Raw genomic sequence first — 22,892 nt, forward strand, 5'->3', positions numbered from 1 at the left:
GCATGATCCAGACTTTGAGAGCTGCATTTAAAAATGCGTGTCTGATGCTGTTGCTGCATAATTGCATAAACAAGCAAGTGCCACCCCCTCCCCCTTCCATCCATTCCAATCAACAGCTTTAAATGAAAGCGCGGAAGAGGAGGCGGAACACTTTGAATTTTGTGCCTTAAGATCGCGTATCATGAACTGCCTTGATAAATTGTGCTCAGAAAGCATATACATACATACATACATCTACTTTAAGCTATCAACTTTGGATGCAGTTTTTTTTTTAAGGGACATTTGACAACACTTGGTACATATGTATATGTAATATACATACATATACATATGTATGCATATGTATATTTAGTACACACATGTTTATAGCGTAAGCATTCAACCAGTTCCTTTTATATTACTTTTATTAAATTGTTATATTAAACAGCGCGTTTACTTCAAATTACACTGAACAAAAGCAGTGGCAACTTTAGATTTGAATCAATTTGTAGCTTACACGAGCAGCTTAGTACTGTTACCAATTAAATTTATTTTACACAATTTTCAATCACAGTTACATACTACAAATTTGTTACGTTACACTAACAAAATCTTAGCAATCGTTTTCTACACAATATTACCCAGGTATTTCTCGCAATGCATTCTGTAAAGATGTCAGCGTGTGTGTCTGTCTGTTCGTGTGTGTGTGTGTGTGCGAGTGTCTGTTTATGCGTGTGTGTGTGTGTATATATGAGCTCTGTGCGTATTTGTGTGTGTGTGTGTGCGTGAGTGTGGGGATTGTGGCTGCGCTTTGCGCTGTTAACACGGCCTATGTCTACATTTTGCGATTGTACATTGTCTACATTGTACGAACGAATGTAAGTATGTACAAACATATGTGCATATATGTATGCGGATATACATACATACAGACACATATGTAAGCTAACTAGCTAAACTTGAGATGTTTGGGGATTTCGGTTCTTGTAGGCGTTGTGCGCGCTTGTCATTTATGGCACAAGTTTCCTAAATCCAGCACCTTCTTGGCCAAGTTTGAGCTCTTCATAAATTGAGGGATTTACTTCATTGCACTGCGTGTTCGTAAGCGGGTTGTGAAAATGATGCGCCGCATCCGAGAGACCGCGACCATTTCGCTGCTGCCTGCCCCCCTTGGCTGTGGTCCCCGTATCAGGCGCCGCGGCCGTAGTCGTCGATGCGGATGTCGTCATTGTGGCTGCAAGGCCATTGTGATTGTGGCTGTTGCTGCCATTCTGTGCGCCCAGGCTGTTGCCTGTGCTGCTGCTGCTGCCATGCGTGTGATTGTTTCCATTTTGTGTTGTGATGGCCGATGTCACAGTGGGTAACTTTAGTAAGTGTACGTGTGCGTGTGTGTGTTTGTGTATTACAATTGAAAACAACAAGAGGAGAAAGAGACACATTGCAGTTATAACAGGCGCATAACTAAGTAAATTTTACAGTCTTTGCTGCTGGCTTATGACGGGATTATAGCAATGGTTAATAGACAATGTAACATACCTGCACCTGTTCCAGGCCACGTGTATAGGTAGGATTCTCGAAGGCCACATTGCCATTGCCGCCCGCCTTACCATGATGGGAACGGTGGCGACGATAGAAGACAATGGCGGCTGCCGCTAAGAGGATGGCCAAAATGCTTGCCACAATGCCGCTGATTGTGCCAACGGCGCTGGAGTAGCTGCTGGTGGCCGAGGTGACTTGCTGTTCGCCCAGGGTGAATCTAATCGGATCGGTAAGTACACTGGCACCTGTGAGAGAAGTTGCCAAATTAAGCCTAGCCTTAATACACAGCAAAAACAGTTGAGTTCGTTCGAAAGTTCACCCACCGTATGTATTGCCAGCCTTTACCACCAGCTCGTACAGCACGTCCTTCTTCAGGCCATTAATGCTTATTATTGTGTCCTTTACGTCGATGCGTTGAATTTCCACTGCGCCTGCTATTCTATTGTTGTTGTTGTTGTTGCCCATACTTGTTGCATTATTCATGGAGGCTAGTGTATCCAGACCAGGCTCCATCGAAGATTCGTTTGGCTGCGCCGCCGACAATGGCGGCAGCAAGGCGGCCTCATGGTAATATATTCTATAGCCGTCGACGGCATTTGGATTCTTTGTTGGAGCATCCCATCTGTAATGAAATAGTTTTCAGACCTTGTGCATGGCGCCATATTATGAGTGGTAATATTGTTGCAGGCGCAAAACTTGTCTGGAATTTTAATAAATTTAATGCGGACTGGCATCTCGACCAAGCCCCACCGTCCAACGCCCACTATTCACCACCCACCAGCTACCGCCCACCATCTGCCATCCGCCATCCGCCATCCGCTGTACACAAGTAGCGATCCGAGCTTGTGTGCGCAACCTTTGACGTTGACTAAGTGTATTAAAGTGAGATAAAAATCTCAGCTTTAATGGATTTTGCGGTCTATTAGTGCAGTCAGCAGCAGCAGCAGCAGCAACAGCAGCAGCTGGCACGCACGGACTGTTGGCGACTTCTGGCATACAGAATCGGAGCGTAATGAATGTATTGGCTTCTGAGGAAAATGGATGAGTTCACATCCGGCAAAGCAATGAAAATGTGTGTGTGTGTGTGTGCTTGGGGTTCGCTTGGCCGGACATAGTTAAGAGATTAAATTTGATAGGTTCAAATGAAATGGAATGAAATGAATTGAAGAAACTTTGTTACTTGCCGCTCAGGCTGGGCACTTACTTGATGTTCACCTCGTTGTCCGACAGCACGCTCACCACAACATTCTCTGGAGGTCCCGGCAGGCGGTCGCGGTTCTTCTCGAAGCAGCCAATGATAGTCCTGGCATACTGCAGACTACAGATTTCCTTTGAGCGCACCGAATCGCCACGGCACCAGTTCAGGCATTTGCGTGGCACCTGCTCGTCGGCGCAACAAGATCGATGGTCCGACCCATCGGCGGCGCACTTCATCAACTTGTCAAAGTCAACGATGCACTCGGGTCTGTTGGCAATTGCGTCAAAGTCCACGTAGTACGTGCAAGCATCCCGACAGGTTAGCGATACGTTTTGCTCGGCGCAGCATTGCGATACATTGCGGCTTAGATTAGGCGTATTGCGTATACGCACCGATACCGGCGTCGTAGACGAGCCAAATGGATTCTCCGCATGGCAGAAATAGTCACCCACATCGTTGGCTTGCAGCTTGCTGATGCGCAGCGACATTGCGTAAATTGTGGAAACATTCGTGACCGACACGTAATAGTTGCCGCCCTGTGGCACGGGCACGCGCCCATCGTGATCGCGCCAGAAAATGGTCTTGGGTGCCGGTTTCGAGTCCACCATGCAACGCAGTTCCACCTCATCCCCAATGGAGGCGACAGTTATGCCAGCCGCTTGAATCTTTGGTGGATCTGTTGAAAGGGACAGACGCATTAAGTGCTTGATTCGTTCGTGCGTTGATTCGGTACCAACTTACAGCAGATATTAACGCGTCTGGTGGCTTGCATGGGTACACCATAGCCATTGTCCGCGTAGCACGACACGTGCTCCATGTCCGCGGAGACATTGTGTATGACTGTCACCATGTGCCGGGAAGTGTCCTGTCGCACCAAGTGACCGCCCACGTACAGCGATATTGTAGGCGCCGGGTTGCCCAGAGCCAGACACAGAATGGTCATAGAGCCGCCCTCGGGTATGTTGTCGACCGGATGCACTGTTGGGGGCTGTCGAAAAGGCATTTTCAATGGCAACTCTTTGGCAGTCTAATTAACAATTAAACAAATTACATCCACGAAGGCGGGCAGCGCGGGATCCGTCCAGGCCACAAGCGTCTCTGAGGGCAGCGACGTCGCCCGCTCGCCAACCGCCTCCACATAGAGCACATGCTGCGAGCTGGGCTTCAGATTGGTCATGCGCAGCCAGGCCAATTTCGTCTCAATTTTGGTAAAGTCCGCTGCGTTCATTGCCTTGTGGTAGACTCTGCAATAGCCCGGCTTAGTCACATAATGCTTACACGCCCCAGCTCTCCCCACACTAAGACTCTCGCTCACCTGTAGGTAATACGCTCGTGCGGATGCGAATACTCTGACGGCTGCCAGGTCAGCTGCATCCAGGTCGCGCTATGTGTTAGCACGGTCAGAGAGTGAGGCGGCGATGGCGCGCCCCAGGTTCCGTTCTGATATTCAGCTGCAGAGACACAACAAGCCGATGCAACCAAAATTTAGCGGCATATGCAACATGCATGCTGTAGCTGGTCTGACCAAAACCAAGCGAGCAAATTTCGCGGCATTGACAGTCCGAGTTCGAGTTCGACCCCAAATGCAAAGAACTCAATGACTTACCTTTTTCGCCAGCACTTGTCGTATTTATCAGCAGCATTGATGCCGGCAGCGATGTGCCAAATTTTCCACGCGCCACAACCATAATGCGGTATAAGGCATTCTCTTCCAAATTGGTCAGATCTATGCTCGTCTCGTTGGTGGTCAATTCCTAAGTGTAAAATTACGTAGATACGTAGTACAAAAGTAGATTAGCCAGTGCGAAAGCTTAAGTCGAGCTAGCTCGACTGGTGGATGCCCTGCTCTTATATATTATGTGGAATATCTTACAGGTTCAGTTGCAGAAGAGGTTATCAAATTAAAATATTGTCTAAACATATGCTGTATCATATATGGAATACGACGAGGCTGTTCAATTGGGAAATATGGAATATTATTGTAAAATATCTTGCGACAAAGTGAGTTTGATTTCAGATTGTGAGGCAGAAAATATCAGGATCAACTATGCTCTTCCATGACGCCCGTTACACATAGCCAAAATGATACTCTTAATTTTTTTTTTTTTGGGTAACGAGTATTCAAAATACGCATTAGCGAGACACACATGGAGTCAAACAAATTGTTCAGTGCATTCTGCGGCTGCGGCTGGGACTGCGGCCGCGGTTTAGCTTGATTTCGCTGAGAGGCATGTTGTCATGTTTAGCAGTTTTTGTAATTGCTGCAAAGTAGCGCAATTTGCGGTATTTAGCCACAAAATGACACCGCCAGCTAAAACTAACGCAGCTGCCAACGCATTGCGATGCGATGCGATGGCATTGCCAATGTCGTTCGCATCTGGCGTCAGATTGTTTCCAAACTCATCGCCAAAATTGACAGCGCCAATATACAGATGCACAAACTAAGTATGTACGACATTCGATACTCTATCATACAGCTCTCATTCGACGCACATTTAAATTCATCAGCTAATCGAACGCTTTTCGAACTCTCACCCATAAACTGCGGCTAATTGCGAATGCTCGCGTATCCATGTAAATTAAGATACACAACAACACAAAGCCGTTGCAGTTCAGCGAAATTGTTTTTGTCACAGTTGACTTTTTTGCACTCAACCATAATAGCTCGTTTTGTTTTCCAATTTACCATTTTTTAGGCACTCTCATACTCATTTTGTATTCATTGCTACATCAGTTGTTGTAATAAAATACACTAATTTTCAGGTGGAACAAAGCTCTATATAATTGTCCAGCATCCAGCATCAAGCATGTACATCTTATTACTTTAGATGAAGCTGAAGTTAATGGTATGCCACGTTAGCTAGAGTATTTAGTATTCGGCATGCTTTCTGTTTAATTGTTAGGGTACATCTTCTTGACTAATCTGTGCTCACGCGTTGCTGCCACTATTTACTAGATATAAACACTCAACGCGATTTAATCTACGTCCGCTCCGCACGAGGCATTGACATTTTGGTAAGTAAGTCAATGCCAGGCCTCTGAAGAACAAACAATTAATCATATGATATCTCCAACGTTGATGCAGCTTTATTTATTATTATTTTTTTTTTAACTGCTGTTGCACCTCTTTATATGTAAGAATGCCTTATGCATGCATGAATGTCTACGGTTGCCTCCCTCATTTGGACATGTGTAACACACTAGACGGAGAACAGAGAACAGAGATATCCAAAAAGTTGAATATTCTTAATAGTATATTAAGTAGGTATACACATTTTAGAAATACTCCGATATGATTTGTTTAGCTGCAGTTATATTTAATCTGTGCTTATTAAAGGAATATCTCAAAATTACAAATTTTCAATATTTTAGAAATGGGCAATGATATCGAAGCATCTTTCAAATATCATGTATCTTGCTTTTATAGTTTCCGAGGGGACGTGCGGACAAACGGACAAATGGACTCCACTCTGACTATGAATATATATTTACATCGTCGGGTCGAAGATGCCCATTTCTGTCACAAAATATGTATATATAACCCTGCTAACCATTTTCAATTCATTTTAAAAAATTCCGGAATGTAGCTTGGATTTTGTGGGGAATGGGAAATGGGATCAGATGTGGCTATTAATACAGGTCATGAGTATATATACTTTTTAGAAAGGGTTTGTTATATAGCATGGGAGTTTATTTGTAAAAGAACCTCAAATAACGAAATGAGTATATTAGCAGGCCATTAGTATTATAGCCACCTGACAGTAGGATTGCCTCTTGCAAGTCACTTTTTGTATCTCTTTCAAGGAAAAATTACGAAAAACCACAATCGAAATGTGCCGCAAGTGACATTTTTAGATTACTCGAATGAGCCAGTCCCAAATGAATAATTAATACGAGCACAAGCACGTGCTGGAAGGTGTGGCAGAAAGGTGAGACGAAGTGTGGCGAGGTGAGGCCCTGCCAGCTCTGTAGCTGGCGAGAAGCAATTACCAAACAGGAAAGCAAGTGCTTAAGCAAATAAATATGCAAAGAGCATAGCGCTGCGTGAAGCTGCGTCGCATCAACCGTTCAGACTAAAGTCCTTTTGGCCATACAATTACGTCCCAAGGTGCTCATTTTCCTCTTTTCCAAAGTCCAAAGTCCCTTTTTCCGTCTCCACAAGCCATCTCTCATCCCAGGTAGGAAGTGCATAAGAATGTGGAATGTATCTAATTGGTGAACTGCAGTCTGTGCACGAATTTTATCATTTCCTTGAGAAAGCATATTAAAAAGTTTTTATGACCATCATTTAGGTTGTATTTGATAACGAACAAAAAACTCACATGTTCTTGGCAGTAAAAATCATTGCAAAAGTTACCTTTGCAAAGCTCAAGTTTATGGCCTCAGCCAACACCAATTATGGGCCTGGGAGGTTCCCTAGTGATAGAAGTAAATAATCTGGCTTGGCGAGCTCTTAGGCTCTTTGGGCGCTACCCAACACTGTTCGCAGAAAATCCTAATGGATGTTATCCAATTTCATAGGTAATTACTTTAGCCATGTTTTGTTTACTCAGAAAACGCTTGAGATTTTCAAGTTTTGATGGCTCTCAAAGTATTAATGGTAATTTTTCTTTCCCCAACTAACTTTGCTTAAGAAAATAAAATTTGGATTATTATCAAATATTCCAAGCAAGTGTAAAATTATACTCGAGAATTAAGCACTCTCTGCTGCATCTCTTTATACTTGTAAATTATGGTGTGCATCTTCAATACTCAAACTAAGTTAACAACATCTCTGCATCGTTCTAAAGCAATTAAGTTTATTATGGGGTCACATGCCAAGTCCACGTGTCAATAATACTCTTGACCTCACAAACAGCTTTAGATACAACCACATGCATAGATGTGTATACATACATGAAAAAGTGCTAAACTAGCAGCCAAAAAGTCTGAAGCCAAAGCACCGGGGCGCATTTAAACCAATTGACACCAGGCGGTCAGGGAAAAAAAATTAAATAAGCTAAGCCAACAGCTCCGCAACAGCTGCGTTCGCTCAACCAAGCCAACAAAACCAAAGTGAACAGGCGAATGAATTTTGAACTGAAGGAAAAACGTGAGATGCAGCCTTGGCCAAGGCGACGAATGCATACGCTTTTAGGACAAAACTTTATATAGTTTAATATGGTTATGCAGACATGTTGAAGAATAATGAAACTCGAAATGGATAAACTTGCTGTTTTTGGCAAACATTTACAGAGCTTCATATAAGTTATTGTCTTCGGATGTTAGTGGAGATAAATGTACTCTTAAGAAAAAATTATATTGATAAACTATATTAAGTCATATACGCAAACACGATGGGGGCATAATCAATTTCAGCCCAACCGGCAAGCTACGATGTGAAAAAAATTCGGGATCTATACAACGAGTTTTTACAATAGTTTTAATACTGAGAGATTTCAGTCTTACCAAACTAGTGTCCAGCTGCAAGTACCCTCTGGAAGGGTATTAAAAAAAAAACACTGGCTACATCTAATGCTGACAGCAGCCGCACGCTGTTAGGCGCTTCTCCTATATCGATTCGCTTGGTGTCTGGCGCTGCGTGCTGGATGCTGGCACCATGGGCAGGTCACCGGCGACAGGCCGCCATTGGGGCCTGCCCGCATTGAAAACATTTTGCGCGCATCAACAACATGAACAACAACAAGAAGAACAACAACAGCAGCAGCGACACGCGACAAACATTTGGCAGTTGTTTTTGCATTTTTTAGCATTTGCTGTTTTTTTTTGTTTTTTTTTTTTTTTTTTTTTGAGGCCAATAACTCTGCTGATGGCCATGGCTGATGCTGCAGGCGCAGGTGGCGCTGCTGCCGAGCTTTGATGTGTGACAACAACAGTCAATGGCTGCAACAATGCCAATGGCAATTTATATGTATATTATGCCAACTCTGGCTCCATTGTTTGCCTGCCAGTTTTGGCTGGGAACTATTTTGACTAGTTTATGGTCACGTGCCCGAGCCAAACGACAGTTATGAGCCGCAGCCGCCCCACTGTCTGCAGTTGAAACTTTAGCCACAAGTTCAGCTATGGCCCAGCACGTGTCGGAATCTCTGGGTGGTCGAGGATATTGTCGAATATTTGATAACTGATTTCAAAGGACTTTACTTGATATACAGCTAGATTCAAATGGGAGCAGTTGTATAGGCACTCTCTGTTTTAAATAGAGCGCTTTGTTCGTTTAAGATTGTGCTCTTGTTTTAATTTGATTTGGAATAGACGAACTACTATGTTTAGCTGTACTCACGTTTTCCAATTTGGCAATCGTCTCGTACATGGTCATGTTATTGACTCGGCCATATTGAACAACGAATTCAATATGATCATTAGCATCATTAGCAGTATCAGCTGCAGTACCAGCAGAGTGCGACAAGTCGGCTGTTGTTGCAACATCGCCGGCCACAACGCTGCCAGCAGCTGCTGCCAGCTCATCGCCAGTTGTCATGTCAGCGGGCGTGGCAGATGTGGCAGTTGTGGCGTCCACATTGGGTGGCGTCCAGGCTACACTTATGCTGTTGCCAGTCACTGACGTTGCGTGCACATCTTCTGGTGGTCCTGGTATATTATTTGTGCCTGGAAAACAGTGAAATCGGTCAAAAGCAGATTTTGCAACGCAAATTCAATTGGCCAATACTGGTTTGGTCTGCCAATTTGTGGGTTAAGTCCAGGCATTGATCAAATACTTACACACACACACACACACACACAATTGTGTGCAACAGTGCGTATGCTTAATATGCCCAGACACGCCATTTAACAAAAACACAAGACAGACACACTGACAGACACGCTGATGGATTGAGGGGCAGCCAGTACTTACCTTCCTCGAAGCACTGCAATATGTTGCCAGCGTATGACAAACAATCGGGCATATTGCTGGCCAAAGTAGATGCAGTTGAGATGCCGCCGCTTGCTCCTGTTCCGGCTGCTGTCGATCTGGTGGTCAGTGCGAGTGGCATGACGCCACGGCAAAGTGGCATGCACGCGTTAATAACACTGCGTCTGCTACAGCAGGGGCTGTGGTCACGTCCGCCAGCTGCACAGCGTGCCAGTATGGCTGCAAATAATCAACAAGGGGTTTAATAAGCGGCACATATGCATGAGCTATGCGAGCAGCATGCGCATGCAACATTTATCTTGCATGCATTATAATTACAAAGCCTCAGTTTACTCTATTATTATTACTAGTGTTATATTAATGAACTATTAATTGTTCAGGTGCTCGATAAGCATCGATTCTTATAGCTCGACAATTTTTGCATCAACTTCTAAACAGCCAATGAATCAGTAAGTGACTCAGCAAGTTGCGCCTATTTAGCGGCATTTGCCACAGTCTTGATGTCTATTTAAAGTGATTTTCCGAATTGCAGCAAGTCATCGCAGAATAGACTTTAAATCTAGGCTACAAGCTCGACGAAAATGTTCGCCTCGTAAACCCGGTTTCCATTTAGATAAATCTAGGTTTTCGTTCTCTCTCATTTCAGTAGCTCAACCCGCGCATATCCTTTAATAACTGGCAACCTTTCAAAATCCAAATTTAAATGAGCTCATTAAATTCACAGTTATCCGAGTAGGATTACCCGATTGCGAGTTGATTAATCAGGCTCCTGAACTGACACTAATTAGTGTTTGCTAGATACGTACATATGTATGTCTGTGTGGACGTCATTAAAAGTGGGCTTAGATGCTACTCACGCATTTGGGCACGGCATGCCGGACCGAGATTTTCAATGTCCGACAGCCGTATATTGTATGAACAGAGTGGGGCACATTGTGGCAGCAGGCCGGAGGCCTTGCAACACGTCGTCATGTTGTATTTGGCCGCAGGCATTGCGACCAGCTCAGCGGGCAGCGTGCGGGTGATAAGACGTGGAGACGGCTCGCTTTTTCCGTACGCATTAATTGATACCACATAGAACTCGTAATAGATGTCCGGCTCCAAGCCTTCCAGAATGAGTGGCGGCTGACGCTGCAAAGTTAATTTAATTAGCCGGGCAATCTGGCGAGTAGCCTACCATTGTACATGCCTTTTCCACTGTCAGATAGTCATCGCCAACGCCAAGACGCCGGAACTTGACGTGAAAGGTCTCCACAGTGCCGCCCAGCCGCTTGGGATTATTCCAATCCAGTATGACAAAGTTATCCGTTTTTGCAACTGTACGCAGCTTCGATGGAGGATCGGCTAGCACACCATAGCCCTGATACAGGCAGCTGCTGTACTCTGACATAAAGCGCAGACATCTATCGTATGAAAACATAGAAAACCAAATATATGTTATGTTAATCAGACATATGAGAGGGAGTCGGGAGGAGGGAGTCAAAATTATAATATACTCATCTAAATAATGTCCATTTACCCCCTCACTTACTTGAACAAACTGAAGTCCAGTGAAGTCAGCTTTCCAGCGCAAATGGGGAAACAAGCCGAAGGTATGCCACGGGCACGACAACAGGGCGTATGATCCATGTTATTGGCCAGGCAGCTGAAGGTGATGTTCGACCAAGGCGCACATACCATAAGATCGGGCAGCGTGGCCAGGTCAGTCTTCTGCGGATCGCACATCTTATCCATGCACAAGCGATGCGTCATGCCACTCGACTCGCAGCAGCTTCGTATGTCCGGCAACGTGGGCATCACCTGCTTGTCCGCGCTGCCCGCCTGCGACTCGGCCACCGAGGCGCTAGTGTGTGTGAAGAAACGAAGCCGTTCACTAGGCAAACTGGAACCGAACTCGTTAACGGCCGTCAAGACAACAGCATACATGGTGAGCGGGATGAGCGTGTTGAGCGAGAGAAATGTTTCATTGGCCGTCACATTGTATAACATGACTAGCTCCGGTTTCTGCTCCCTATCGGAAGCATCTTGTGTTTGGTGCCTGACCTCACCGCTCAGCTCATCCTCGTCGAAGCTGTGCAAAATGGTGAGGTTCACAGTGTAATAGGCGACCTGGTCGGCCAGCTTTTGCGGTGGGGCCCAACTGATGTTGACGCTGGTCTCGCGCACATCTTCAATCGAGACTAGGACGGGCGTACTGGGTATCAGCTGTATACCCTTGAGGATGCACTGCAGCCCCGTTAGAGTGTGCTGCACACAGGAGACGCGCGTCTTTAGCTTGTCGGTGAAGGGTGTATATTCACCGCGACACATGTCCTGGCACAGATCCGGTATTTGCTTTTCCACACAGCACGGCACATGATTGCGGCCGTCGGCCATGCATCTCACTATGCTCGGAAAGTCCTTTTCGCAGGCCTCGGGATCGATGCCAGTTGTGCCATCCAATATATTGTGAACATTGCAAAAGCCCATGCACTGCGAGGAGACATTCGCACGCTCACAGCACTCGGTAAAATCATGGGTCAGCTGCGGGGGCGACTGACTCGGGCTCCAAAAGCTGCGATTGTCCTGCGCATTGAGGGGCGGCGGTAAAAGGAACACGTCACTCGATTCGGCCGCAACTGGATCAGTGCTATTCATCTGCGAACCCCGCGATAGCTCCTTAACTAAATTGGAGTTAATAAGGTTAAGGCAACATTAAAAGCTAGTTAACTTACCTGTCAGTATGTGGATGCTGCGCAAGACGGGCTCAGAGTTTAACTCACAGATGTAGGCGCCCGAATCGCTTGCCTTCAAGGATCGGATCAGCAATACCCAAACCTCTCCGCCCATTTCCATATTAGCCCCCTTTGGATCTGTGTAATGGAGTGTTATACGCCTGCTGAATATCGGAATGAATTTGTTTGAGTATCACTTACTCTCATCGTGCAAAACCCGAATACGATGATCCTTGGTGACACGCACTGTGCCAGCCGTCAAGATTTCGTCACCCTTCTTCCATATCACCGTATTATTCGATGCATTTTCGGAGACAACGCACGTTAACAGAGCGTCTTTGTTTTCGTATATGAGCGATGGTCCACCAGTTCCTAAATCATCGTTTGTAAGTAGCAGAAATAAACGTGAATTCCCGAGGAATAGATTGGCCCTACCCCTCCCCCATTTACTGGGCTATAATGTCGCACTTACCAATTGGCACACCTGAATTAACGTGCGTTAATAATAGACATATCGTTATTATTTGCAACACGAACAGCTTGAGCATTATTCCTTTTATTGCCTGTGAATAAATAACGAAGTTGATATAAGTAAATATTGCATTTATTTGAGAGATACTTCCGATTAGCATGTCTGATTAATTTACTTCTGACTTGAAAAAACATACTTATTATTTTTCAAAATCAGGAAAGAACGGCTATCTAAGGCACGTTGGGGATTAAATACCCTTCTAGACCTTCAAGTACATAGATATATTTGATGAAAAAAGCTCATTTTCGATCGATGTATCCCGAAGGAGACATATGATATAGTGGTCCGATCTGACATATACACTGTCTGCAAGAAAAAGGCGAATCACTTGCAAAGGCATATGACAATAGCTTTAAGACTTACAAAAAAGCAGGGCTACGATATAATCGACTGCTTAGATGACTGTTCAAAAATGTATATGGCGTCAGAGACAGAACCTTCAATGCACATGTTACACATGTGTTTCTTGAATATGAAAAACATGTGAGAAAGCCCTTTTGTAGCATGTGGATACGTTTTTGTTGTCGAAAAATATTATAGCTAAAAAACTAGTGAATCAATATTTTTCAATCAATTTTAAAAAACTGTGAGACATATTTTGCTTTTTCGGTGCGGGGAAAGTTGTAGCTGGCCATAAGCCCCTGGCCCGGACGTACGCACACACACACACACACACACATACAGCCGGAAGCACCTGTCAGCTGCCAACTAACATTGCAAACTGCAATCGCGACCCACGAACGGACTGACAAACGTAAAAGCACTTGCAGGCAGAGCCACCTCGGGGTGCCGACACCCCCGCAGGGATGAGGTGGGCAGCGCGTTGACGTGGACGTTAGGCTACAAAAACAACAAACGGGCTGCCGATGCTCAGATACTCTTTAATTCTAAGATTTAAGATCGGAGCTATATGATTGAATAAGCCGATATTAGTTAAATATAAATATAGCTCGTAACTGTTGAAGATATCTTGATAAACTCAAATATAAAGCCTATAAATACTGCTAAGAGTTCTCCAGTTGAGAACTTTAAGACTAAAAGGAAAGTTGCTATATATAGAATTTATAGAATATCAGATAAACTGAACGACTTTAGACACTCGTCCTCATCAAAATACTTTATGGGAAAGCATTTATACGCTGCAGTGCGTTACATATGCCACGTACAGCTCAAATGCTCTTCGCAAGGGTATACAAATAGACTTGGCCGTGGCGCATGTAGTCAAGCTGATGGCACGTTTTGTTAACTGTTTGTTGATGTGCATTTTTATACAACATACCCTTGGAAAATGGTTAAGCCAACAGATGAGCATATTGTGCGCAGTGCTTGTCTCTGTACCTGTGCATAGGGTATCTACTAGTCGTGCACATGCGAATAAGCTGACCTCGTTTTGGAAAATATTAATCGGTTTTTCGTATTTCTTGTATTTGTGTTGATAAAAATTGTTAAACGCAGCAATCAACAGACGTTTGACGCTGACACGTTGAATGCTGCCAGGCTCGTCGATATTAGCCCGGGCAGCCAGTAAAAGCGCGATTCCGTTTGCAAATCAATGAAAACGTGAATTGACGTCCGGCATTTGACCGAAAATTTCAATGCACCAAAAACGGTGAACAACTTGCTGTCCGTCAACACAGCAAAGATTAATTTAAAAAAGTTTGCATACCTTCTACCTACATAAGTAAAAACAACATGCTGAAGAAGGCACATGAAGCTATGAAATCGATATTAATATAGAAACATCAAAATATTTTGATGTGTTTGATTTATGAAAACCTGCAAGCTAAGGGGGTTTCACGAGAACGAAGTCAACGATTCAACTCCTGCAGTAGATATCGATTTTTATACCCTGAACCCTGACTTAACTAACATTAACATTAACTCCCGACTAGAGCCTCTAACTTGTTATCATACATTTTTTTAGTTTGTTGAAATAATACATTAAAGAGGTACTTGGTCAAATTATGTTTAACAATTGAAGGCAACTGTACTTAGCCAAGCCCGAGAATCAGTAATGCCTTTGAGGCTACCTTCATTTGCATCACCCTTGCCGAGCCGTTGTTACCCTGTTCTGGCATGCAACCGTCAGCGTCCCCGACACATCAATGCCCGTCACCCGCTGTTGCCGCACCCCCTTACCCAATCTCACGGAATGTTGTTTGCTTCGCCATGGCCTTTGACAGTGGCACTTATAGGGAATCAAATGTCTGTTTCACATTTGCTAAGCGACAACTGTGTGTCATTACCACTGACCAATGACAATGTCAACGACTACAATGCGAAAAACGAGTAGGAGCGTCGGGTGTGCTCGACTACAAGACAACAATCAATATAATATGCAGTCAATATAATATTGCTACTCCGGATCGACTAGGCTATTAATGCTGAATGAGAATATATATATATTCGTTTCGGAGGTGCCTAACTCTGCCAGTTTCATACATGTTTCAAAATATACCCTCTTTCTGGCCATGATAAAGGGGTTCAGGTTTCAGAACAATTTTAGTAATAGGAGGGACGGATGGTGTTGAGAGCGTCATTACCAAAGGTATTTAATGCACGTTAAACGCATTTTAAATTGAATTCACAAAGGGTGAACGCGCATGCCACCTGTGGGGGCCAATTCTGGATGGACTGGGACGCACCTAGACGCCACTATAGTTGGATCTTTGACACCCAGAGCCCATTCATAAATTGCTCAAGCGAAAGCGTTGCGACAGCCATTGCGATTGCCAACTCACTCGCATTTTCTTGTGCCGCACAATGGAAAATGCGATGGTGATGGGAATGGTGATGGTGATGGTGACGATGACGGTGAGGATGACTCTGGCTGTTGCTGTGGCTGTGACTGTGACTGTGGCTCTGGCTGTGGCTGTAGCCGCCGGGACTCGCTCAATTGCAAGCGTGACAAATTTGATTAAATTATAGCGCTATTGCAAAGCGTTTTATCTTTCGCTCGCTGGCGCAGTTGCACTCTGACTTGGAACGACACGTACGAAGAGCCACTCAATTAATTGTTTTTGCTGCTGTTGCTCTGCCTTTCTAGTTATTCTGACTTTGTTGCCATTGTGCACAGCCATGAAACCAGCCAGACACGCACACCAACCCATCACTCACACACACACACACACACACACACACATACGTGCCTAACATGGATGACATCTACTTGTCTTCATCTAGCCGGGCCCGTGTTTGAGCAGTCAACGTTCTGCTCGTTCCGCTCGTTGTAAGTAAATTGTATAACGTGGCGTATGAGTAATACGATATGCATGCTTCGATTCCGTATGTCGCACACTGTGCTGCCAAGTGCCATGCCCCCCTAAAGATGATGTGGTAATCAGTTTTGATTTTATTAGCATACGCGTACAGCGTCAAAAATACCAGTTAAAGTCTTGCATCTTCTTCGTGAGCTGCGAAATGGGAGTGCGTTCCCATGAGTCTCATCCTCTTTGTGTAAAGGGTAGGGTGAAATAAATTCATTAGAATTGTTAACCACATTAGTTAAAATTCCTTGGCTAAGGTCATGAGCTTAGTTGGCATGCATGAGAGAAGTTCCCTAAATGTTAATTAAATTTTAATTTTGTGACACGTTTTTGCAACGAAAACTACAAAGCTCGAGTCTTAAACTATACGTAGTCGACATGCTCTGCCAATTAAAAAATAAATAGGCAGCATAATTGTTTCCCAGACCAAGTTTTTGCTTGGAGATACTCATGAATGACAAGCAAACTACAAATCAAGCGGATTATTCCCGGCTAAAACCAACATTTCTATGATAAATCTGTTTAATTTGCGAGGAACAATCCTTTTGGATTGCCTAGCCTAGCTTTACAACTAAAGGACTAACAACTATCTTCAATGCCAAGCAATGCTGGTTAAAGCAACAAAATATATTTTAAATGTGTGTTACCTGATAAACAGCAGCAAAAAGAGGCAAAAGAAGCAACCACTCGAGATAGCCCGAGATGCATATAAAGATCAACTACCGTACTCAAAGCTTTGTATTAAATGTCGTTTAAGTTCGCTCTAAAACACATAAAATATTTTATATTTTTGCATTATTTTTCGGCTAGACGAGCCCACAGGACTGACAAATGACAGTTAGATATGGTGTATACTGCAGAAGATGGGCTTTTTGATAAATGGAATACACCGCAAAACATTTGAAAAGCAAACCGACAACACTTTCCACTTTCCGGCTAATTCAAAGTTTCAACTTCTAGGCACAGAAGAGCGGCGGGCGGTGGCTTGTCATGAAGCTCTATTTGGGCGGGCAGCAGGACAAAAATCGCTTCACAGTCCTGTTGCCATGGTCGTTCCGATTAACCGCCTGTCCTTCGGCTTGTCTGTATTTGGCTGAGGCTACTTTATGGCTTCTGCTGCCCCTTTCTCCTTCTTTTTTTAGTTTTATTTTTTGTTTAAAAGTTGTTGTTGTTGTTGTGTTTTTTTTTTTTTAAAGAGGTAATTTTTCTTAATTACCTAAAATGTTTACCTTGTTGCTTGTGCTCTGGGCTTGTCCTTTTGGACGCCCAGATAAGGAGCGCGTCGGGGCGGTTGTTAAAAGTCTCCGTAAATTGTACCCTTGTGTAAAGGTGTAAAATATTTTTCGACATGGCACAGAGAAACAACAACCACAAAACTTTACTTTTTGCAAATGTTTTTGTTTGTGCTTTTAAGCAGCTTTTCTGGGATCTGTTGTTGTGTGTTCCACACACAACAATTCACAGTGCGGCAAAGTATTGCATACTTACCAGCATGCTTTTGCATGTGTGTGTGTGTGTGTGTGTATGTGTGTGTAGCTAAACACCTGGCGACACTAAGCCAAAACCAAAGCAAATTTGTACAGCTTAGTGCAACCTGGTAAGCAAGAGTCTTTTAACTATTCTGAGGGCCCGCTCTAAGTACTTTAATAATATGCGCATATGCACCCTTTGGAGGCAGGGGCTAGGCCATGCCTTTGGTTTATATATTGTTGAAGGAAATGTAATGATAAAAAATTGCGTGACAACTTTTGGTCAATGCCACAAACAAAGTTGTTTGGGCTGAGAAACTTTTAGAGCCGATAAGCAACCTACTTAGACCATAAGCCATCGTGGATGGAACCATCTAGATGAAAATTGCTGTTTGAGCGCTCGAAAACTTTTTGTCAGCGTGTTGAAGTCAACATTTTTGGGCTGTGTGCAATGGGTGCATAGTTTGTTGTTAAGTTCCCTGTTTGTTTACTGGCTTACTAAATGGGTTAGGCGCTGTAAATATCACTTTAGTCGTGTGATAACTGCACTGTTCCAAAAATTATTAAGAGTGCGCGTGTGTGTGTGAATGGCCATAAAAAAGAAAATTGCTTTAATGCTATAGCTTTATATTCAGACTGTATTAAGAAATCGGATAGCTAGCTCTTGAACTGACCCAGTCAATCAGGAGCAATTGAGGAAAAATAGTTGATGTCGAGAATGGTTAAGATATTTAGAAAAACAATTTCGACCAATCGGTCCTATGCCAGTTATATGATATAGTGGTCCGATCCATCGCTTCCTACGCAAGGGTATAACCATGGAGAATAGAATAGCTACTTATAGTCATATATAATAATAAGCATATAAGTTCTGACTGCCAAAATAAAAAGGATTATTTAAATACTGTCAAGGCTCATTTTTCCGTCAATTTAAATAGAAAACTTAAATATCCTCTAGGGAGAAAATAATAAAATACATTCAAATATGTTCATATATGCAAGTAAGCGCGGCATAGGTCTGACATAATTGCATATAAATGTATGCAAGAGAGCTTAAAAAAAATGTGTGTCTATGTACGCTTATTTGACTAGGCAGAGCAGCAAAACTTTTGCGCACTTTTCATAACTCTCTTCAAGCACAAATGCGCAATAATGCCAAAAACAACAATAATATCAACAACAACAATGCAAACAGAGATGCACAAATCCGGCAAACGATAAAACGCAACTATACGAATACAAGACACCAGACGACAGTCACAACAATGGCTCACGTTTTCAACGCTAGCGTGCGATGGACAAAAAACATGTGTGCTTCAGTCGGATGTGCTCTACTAGTAGATACCCTGTAGCCAGCGCCGTAATGCCGGTTGTGCTTGTATTTAAACTCCGTTCCTTAGGAAACTTTCATGGCTTATATGTATATATATGGCATATGTATACTTTATGGATCCGACCATGTTGTCTTCTGTCTGTTCATATATATGCATTTATTTAACAACTCTTAATAGTTAGAGGGTATTAAACAAGCCATCATACAGTGCAAACCAAAAAAAGTGGACGATGTCAACAATGCAAAAAAAAAAGGGAACAACAAAAAGAAAAACATCAACGGCATTGACTTTACATTTCCGCCGCTTTGCTTGCTAGCTTCCGCCGCTGCCATTGTTACCGCTGCCAAGAACAGTTGGTGTGGCAGCCATTTGTGTTGCTTATGCCACATATGGACGCACTTGCACTTGCCGCAGCCATGCTGTGCATGCGTATGTGTTTTTGTGCATGTTTATGATTACGCTGTAGTTACATGTATACAAAATAAAATAAAAAGAGAAAAAACAGTCTAAACAGTCCAAAGCATGCGAGGCACGCCCACACGCACAAGCACTCATCCCTAAACTGACTTACGGCTTACGCACACACATGTAGACATGTGTACATGTACATGCACACACATGTGCATGTGCGTTAACTGCATGCAGTTCGTAATGGCAACAACTTAAAAGCCAGTCAGCTCAAAAGTGGCAACAACTGACGGCTGACGTCTGTCGACGTCAAAACTCTGCAGTTAACGCTCTGACGAAGTTGTAGAAGTTGCAGTTACATCGCCGCAGACGCGGGCTCAGTTTGTGCGGTTAGAAATTAGATTTACTAGTCTCCCGACAGCCCGGCAAAGGGCCATTCAAAGCTCTAAAAAGTGCCAACAACTTTTTGAAAAGTAAAACAAATGCTGTTAGCTGCTTTCTCTGCACTCCGCTCGTATGCCGAGTTGTACTATTAAATTTGCTCCTGGGGCTGTTGACTTGCTTGCTCGAAAGGTAGACATGAAGTGCAACACTTGTACGTTGTTGCTCTTTGCCCAAATTGGGCAAGCAATGGTCTGCCATAAAGGTAATCAATTGGGAGTTTACTTTTCGATATTTTTCAACGACTTAATCACTTGGAAGGGTTGTGAACTTGTTATCCCAAAAGTTACAAAACATTTATTAAGGTCCTTTACGCAACAAAACCAAACTTATAAATAGTTCAAATTCTGCTGCATACAAATACATATTTATTTATGAAATTAAAAAAACTTTTTGCATATAAAAAGGAATCAAAATATAAGGTTTTTTAATTATTTCAGCCCTGGTTCGATGTTCTTTCTGTCAGCACCGTGTTAAGTTATTGATATAGAAAAACGTTTAGTTTAAAAAAGTAGAAGGTTTTTTATTATGATCTGTTCAGAGAAAAAACACTTAACTGGCCCACTCGAACACTTCAATCCGAGGGAAATTCGTGGTCTTACAGCCACCGTGTTACGCATATTCCGAGTACTCCTTTAATTCGCAACTTGGCACTAGAATCTTTAGTTTGCGGCAAACTCGATTTCAACAAAATGTCGCATCGATAGACAAGGATTGGAGGCAAAGTTTACTTAGCAACCTGGCAGCGGGGGATAAAGTCAGCCGGTACGAGGCCAAGTAAACACAGCGTGAAGGTGTGCCCGATGTGGCGCTAATGAGCTGCAGTTGCAGTTGCACAAGCAGAAGCGGAAGATGATGCACATGGAAGTTGGCAACTATTTTACAGTTGGCAACTTTGCTGCTGCTGCTCCTGTAGCTTGTAAACTGGATGCTGTTGCCGCTTGCCACTCGTTTGCAGCACTTAAAGGCTTTGTGCCAGGCACGCACCTTGCCACACGGCCAACGCGATGTCAGGCAGCGTTTATGCTCTTGATATTTTTGACATGTGTTCGTTTGACATTTTTGTTGCTGTTGCTGTTGCTGCTGGTTGGCTGCACTTTGGGTAAGTTTACTGCTGCTGAAAGGCAGCTTTGCATTATTTTCATTTCAGTTTTAATTAAAATTTCACATGTCAACGATTTGTGAAGGTGGCCACCGCGTGGTCGCTAACTCTGCCAAACAGCCAATGGCTGCCTCATTTCTTAAACAAACACTGAAGTTTGTTTTTTGAGTAAAGGCAGAGAGAGGGGGAGTTCCTCATTTTTGGCACTCATATGCCAACGCGACACTGACGATGGCAACATTGCAGCAATTTCTGGCGGCAACGCCAATATATCACTGAACATGACACCAAACTCTTTTCAACGACAAACAACATTGCGATATGTAAGAGTGCTCTTGTCGGGAGTGCCCGACTGGGAGATTCTACACATACTTACACTAAATCACACACCCTCACTTGCCGTGCCGCCCCGCCCTACGCCACCCTATGGCGAATGCTTTCCTGACCTAGTTTAGTATTAATTTTTCGATCCTTAAGAAATTTGAAGGGCTCAAGTATGGCACCTAAAGTGTGTAGCTACCAAAGCCTAAGACGAATAAGGGAATCCTCGTACTATAGCTTACTATAGGTTCTGAAATCAACGAATACTCACACGGAAAGAAGAACATGGATGTTCTTACTCGTTAAACCCGCTCTTTCATTCGAAAATATTTTAATTATTTTAATTTTTACATTTTACTTGAATAGGAGCTAAACGGACAAGCAAAATATGCATAATTTAATTGCTCTTGGGTCATGGCTTTAAATTATTTCTTATAACGTATTATTGACAATCACAATTCGCAATCATTATATGTACTGCTCATAATAAATAAATATACCTCTTTGTAAGGAATTATGTATTATTATTCCACAAAACGTGCATCACGTTGATGGAAGTACTCAGCTATTCGCACGTAAAGCTTATGGGTTTCAGAGGTTAAGAGTTCCATTTTGAACTCTATATACAAATAATAGATGATAAAATGTATAAAAATGTACTCTTATTGTTTCTTTATAAGGGAAAGTGTTTCAATGTAACAGAGGCTATCAAAATTAAATTTTGTTGAGATTTACAGCTTTCTTATGATTCAAATTTATGTAGTTACATTTTTTGACTGCCTTTTATTAACCATTACCAAAATGGATGCTGCAAATGTGTACAACAGGCAAAAGAAAGCTTTTCAGTGTAAAGTGTATACATATATTAAAGTTTAGCAAAGTAAAGTATATACATTTTTACAAGCATTCTGAGCATCAACCGCTGAGACGATCAATTATTCAATTCAATTACTATTGTAATCATTTGTGGGAATAGTGAAGCTGGCTAATGCTGAGTTTGATGAAAAGATCTTTGAACACTGAATATTTTGTATTATAGAAACCTACATTTCAATCGATCGTTCCAATGGCAGCCATATAATATAATAGTCCAATCCGGCCGGTTCCAACACATGTACTCCAACAGAGGGAGAGGGAGACTAGTTCGTATAGAAACAGGCACACAGACATGGCTATTTCTACTAGGCTGTGGATGCTTATCTAGAATACATAAGCATTTCATGAAGTCGGAGATTTCTCCTAGATGTCGCCTATAATACCCTCTACAAGGGCATAAAAAGTAATCATCGTAAGTATTCTATATGTACGCAAAGCTTTTCGATCAAATACAGCTGTTCTTTCTTGCTTACTTTGCGAACAGAGTATAAATAAAATAAAATTGTATACATTTATTATGCGTAGGCTTTAAGTTTAAGCTTCCGTCAGTTTGTAAAATTTTAATTCAAGCCCGCTATTATAAATGATTAATCACTATACGCCACAACCGACTAGCTCGTTTTTCGGCTAACAAAATCAAAAGTAAGGGGCAGCAGCAACAAGAAAAAATCGTCTGTGATTAAGAAGAAGGGCCATTAGAAAAATAGTAACGCGTCTTCTTCCAATTATGTTTAGTGAGTCTGTTGAAAATGTGTACAAGATTCACTTTAGTTCATTTCCTATACCCTAGCTAAGGTTATGGTACCACTGTCATGAACTTTGCAACGCATTAGTAGGAA

General features: G+C 42.9%; 1 protein-coding gene across 1 annotated transcript in view; it reads right to left on the reverse strand.

Annotated features, from left to right (window-relative positions):
• Positions 1-509: 509 nt before the first annotated feature.
• LOC6622736 (Ig-like and fibronectin type-III domain-containing protein 1) overlaps positions 510-22,892 on the reverse strand; it is a 40,942-nt gene continuing 18,559 nt past the window's right edge. The window contains exons 2-17 of the mRNA XM_002047964.4: positions 12,777-12,867; positions 12,506-12,676; positions 12,305-12,442; positions 11,122-12,253; positions 10,780-10,993; positions 10,448-10,721; positions 9,573-9,809; positions 9,000-9,325; positions 4,323-4,470; positions 4,032-4,167; positions 3,768-3,960; positions 3,458-3,704; positions 2,723-3,392; positions 1,842-2,140; positions 1,516-1,763; positions 510-1,343 (exon numbers count right to left, since the gene is read on the reverse strand). Of these exons, the coding sequence (XP_002048000.2) occupies positions 990-1,343; positions 1,516-1,763; positions 1,842-2,140; positions 2,723-3,392; positions 3,458-3,704; positions 3,768-3,960; positions 4,032-4,167; positions 4,323-4,470; positions 9,000-9,325; positions 9,573-9,809; positions 10,448-10,721; positions 10,780-10,993; positions 11,122-12,253; positions 12,305-12,442; positions 12,506-12,676; positions 12,777-12,852 (4,863 nt within the window). The 5' untranslated portion in view covers positions 12,853-12,867 and the 3' untranslated portion in view covers positions 510-989. The remainder of the gene's footprint in view (positions 1,344-1,515; positions 1,764-1,841; positions 2,141-2,722; positions 3,393-3,457; positions 3,705-3,767; positions 3,961-4,031; positions 4,168-4,322; positions 4,471-8,999; positions 9,326-9,572; positions 9,810-10,447; positions 10,722-10,779; positions 10,994-11,121; positions 12,254-12,304; positions 12,443-12,505; positions 12,677-12,776; positions 12,868-22,892) is intronic.

Source organism: Drosophila virilis, chromosome 3, assembly GCF_030788295.1.
Source record: "Drosophila virilis strain 15010-1051.87 chromosome 3, Dvir_AGI_RSII-ME, whole genome shotgun sequence".
In the NCBI taxonomy this organism is placed as follows: domain Eukaryota; kingdom Metazoa; phylum Arthropoda; class Insecta; order Diptera; family Drosophilidae; genus Drosophila; species Drosophila virilis.